The following is a 2,402-nucleotide window of genomic DNA, read 5'->3' as shown; positions in this document are numbered from 1 at the left end:
GGCCCGCGCCCCCTGAGCTGCGGACACCAGGTGAGGGGGCCGCGGGGCACAGACTGGGGGTTGGCCAGGGAGGGGCAAGGGGCCACGGGAGGGGTTGGGGAGGGGCACCTTAGCAGGCGGGGGAGGGGATGGCGCCGAAGGGATGCCAGAGATTCCAGGGGACACGGGGAAAGGAAGTTCCGGGACCCTCCCTGCTCTCATGGCCACCTCCGCTTCCTGCCTCAAGCCTCACCTTGTACCCAGAGCCCGGACTCCCCCTAACTGCTTGGGAAATGTGACCTTTACTCTGGGGGCCCTGGCCCTGCAGGCTCCAGCCCTCTCTCAGCCTTGGGGGACCCCTTGGGCCTCTGACCCTGACCCCACCACCAGGCCAGGCTCTTGAAGCTGGCCCCTGAGACTGGGTCTTGGGGCAAGTGGGCACCTGTGCCAGACCCACCTGTGCCTGGGCTGTGACCCTTCCCTACAGGGCGCTCACCATGGCCCCGCCGCTCCTGCTGCTGCTGCTGGCCAGTGGAGCGGCCGCCTGCCCACTGCCCTGCGTCTGCCAGAACCTGTCCGAGTCGCTTAGCACCCTCTGTGCCCACCGAGGCCTGCTGTTTGTGCCACCCAACGTGGACCGGCGCACAGTGGAGCTGCGGCTGGCTGACAACTTCATCCAGGCCTTAGGGCCGCCAGACTTCCGCAACATGACGGGGCTGGTGGACCTGACACTGTCCCGCAATGCCATCACCCGCATCGGGGCCCGTGCCTTCGGGGACCTGGAGAGCCTGCGCTCCCTGCACCTGGATGCCAACAGGCTGGTGGAGCTGGGCACTGGCAGCCTGCGGGGCCCCGTCAACCTGCAGCACCTCATTCTCAGCGGCAACCAGCTGGGCCGCATTGCGCCGGGGGCCTTCGACGACTTCCTGGACAGCTTGGAGGACCTGGACCTGTCCTACAACAACCTGCGGCAGGTGCCCTGGGCCGGCATCGGCGCCATGCCTGCCCTGCACACCCTCAACCTGGACCACAACCTCATCGACGCATTGCCCCCGGGCGCCTTTGCCCAACTCGGCCAGCTCTCCCGCCTCGACCTCACCTCCAACCGCTTGGCCACGCTGGCGCCCGACCCGCTCTTCTCCCGGGGGCGCAACGCCGAGGCCTCGCCTGCCCCGCTGGTGCTGAGCTTCAGTGGGAACCCCCTGCACTGCAACTGCGAACTGCTGTGGCTGCGGCGGCTCGCCCGGCCCGATGACCTGGAGACCTGCGCCTCCCCGCCCAGCCTGGCCGGTCGCTACTTCTGGACGGTGCCTGAGGGCGAGTTCTCCTGTGAGCCGCCCCTCATTGCCCGCCACACGCAGCGCCTCTGGGTGCTGGAGGGCCAGCGGGCCACACTGCGGTGCCGGGCCCTCGGTGACCCTGCGCCCACCATGCACTGGGTCGGCCCTGACGACCGGCTGGTCGGCAACTCCTCCCGAGCCCGGGCTTTTCCCAACGGGACCCTGGAGATTGGGGTGACGGGTTCCGCGGACGCGGGGGGCTACACCTGCATTGCCACCAACCCTGCTGGCGAGGCCACAGCGCGGGTAGAATTACGAGTGCTGGCCTTGCCCCACGGAGGGAACGGCAGTACCGAGGGGGCCCGCCCGGGGCCCTCGGACATCGCCGCCTCAGCCCGCACTGCTGCCGAGGGAGAGGGGACGCTGGAGTCTGAGCCAGCCGTGCAGGTGACGGAGGTGACCGCCACCTCAGGGCTAGTGAGCTGGGGGCCAGGGCGGCCGGCGGACCCTGTGTGGATGTTCCAAATCCAGTACAACAGCAGCGAGGACGACACCCTCATGTACCGGTGAGGAGGTGCTTCATAGTCCGTGGCCCCCAGCGTCACCCCCAGCCGCCCTCCTCTGAACCCTGCCCCACCCCTCGGGCTTGGCTACCTCTCCTGCTCCTTCTGTCTCTGCGGGGCTTCCACACACCCCTCCTCAGCTTCTGAGCAGCCTGGGCTGAGTGGGGGCTGCAGGGGGAGGGGAGGGGGAGGCCTCAGATGTGGCAGAGCGGGTGAGGCCTCGGGTATTGGCGGCCGTCTGCATTTAAGCTCGTGGGCTTGGCCTGCACACGCGTGTTGTTTGTCTGGCGTGTAATTCTCCACCGCCTCGAGGCCAGCCCTGGGCCCGGGTGTCAACGTGCACACCTCTCCGGCCCCTGACAACCAGCTCCAGGGCCACACGCGCCTGTCCTGTTTTCTCTGCCTTCTTCAGTGAACACACAGGCCCGTGTGGTCCTGGGGAAGGGGGTGTTCAGAGCTGGGACCTGGGGGCACATGGTGAGGCTGGTGGGGGGTGGGCTGGGGCCTGGGCCCCCTTGCCTGCACTCTGACTGCCTGCCCTTGCCCGCAGGATCGTCCCAGCCTCCAGCCACCACTTCCT

At 68.5% G+C, this 2,402-nt stretch overlaps 3 protein-coding genes across 3 annotated transcripts in view; 2 read left to right on the top strand and 1 right to left on the bottom strand.

Moving 5' to 3' along the window:
* The window catches only part of LOC103091668 (leucine-rich repeat and fibronectin type-III domain-containing protein 4), a 6,381-nt gene extending 6,030 nt beyond the window's left edge, over positions 1-351 (top strand). Inside the window, exon 4 of the mRNA XM_007462198.1 lies at positions 308-351. Coding sequence (XP_007462260.1) covers positions 308-351 — 44 coding nt within the window. The remainder of the gene's footprint in view (positions 1-307) is intronic.
* The window catches only part of PC (pyruvate carboxylase), a 64,537-nt gene that overhangs the window by 15,280 nt on the left and 46,855 nt on the right, over positions 1-2,402 (bottom strand). The gene's annotated exons all lie outside the window — the stretch shown is intronic.
* The window catches only part of LRFN4 (leucine rich repeat and fibronectin type III domain containing 4), a 2,854-nt gene continuing 712 nt past the window's right edge, over positions 261-2,402 (top strand). The window contains exons 1-2 of the mRNA XM_007461918.1: positions 261-1,825; positions 2,373-2,402. Coding sequence (XP_007461980.1) covers positions 477-1,825; positions 2,373-2,402 — 1,379 coding nt within the window. The 5' untranslated portion in view covers positions 261-476. The remainder of the gene's footprint in view (positions 1,826-2,372) is intronic.

Source organism: Lipotes vexillifer, unplaced genomic scaffold (assembly GCF_000442215.2).
Source record: "Lipotes vexillifer unplaced genomic scaffold, Lipotes_vexillifer_v1.1 scaffold1129, whole genome shotgun sequence".
Taxonomy (NCBI): Eukaryota; Metazoa; Chordata; class Mammalia; order Artiodactyla; family Lipotidae; genus Lipotes; species Lipotes vexillifer.
Note: the sequence above shows the minus strand (reverse complement) of the source record. Positions and strands in the feature narration are given on the sequence as shown.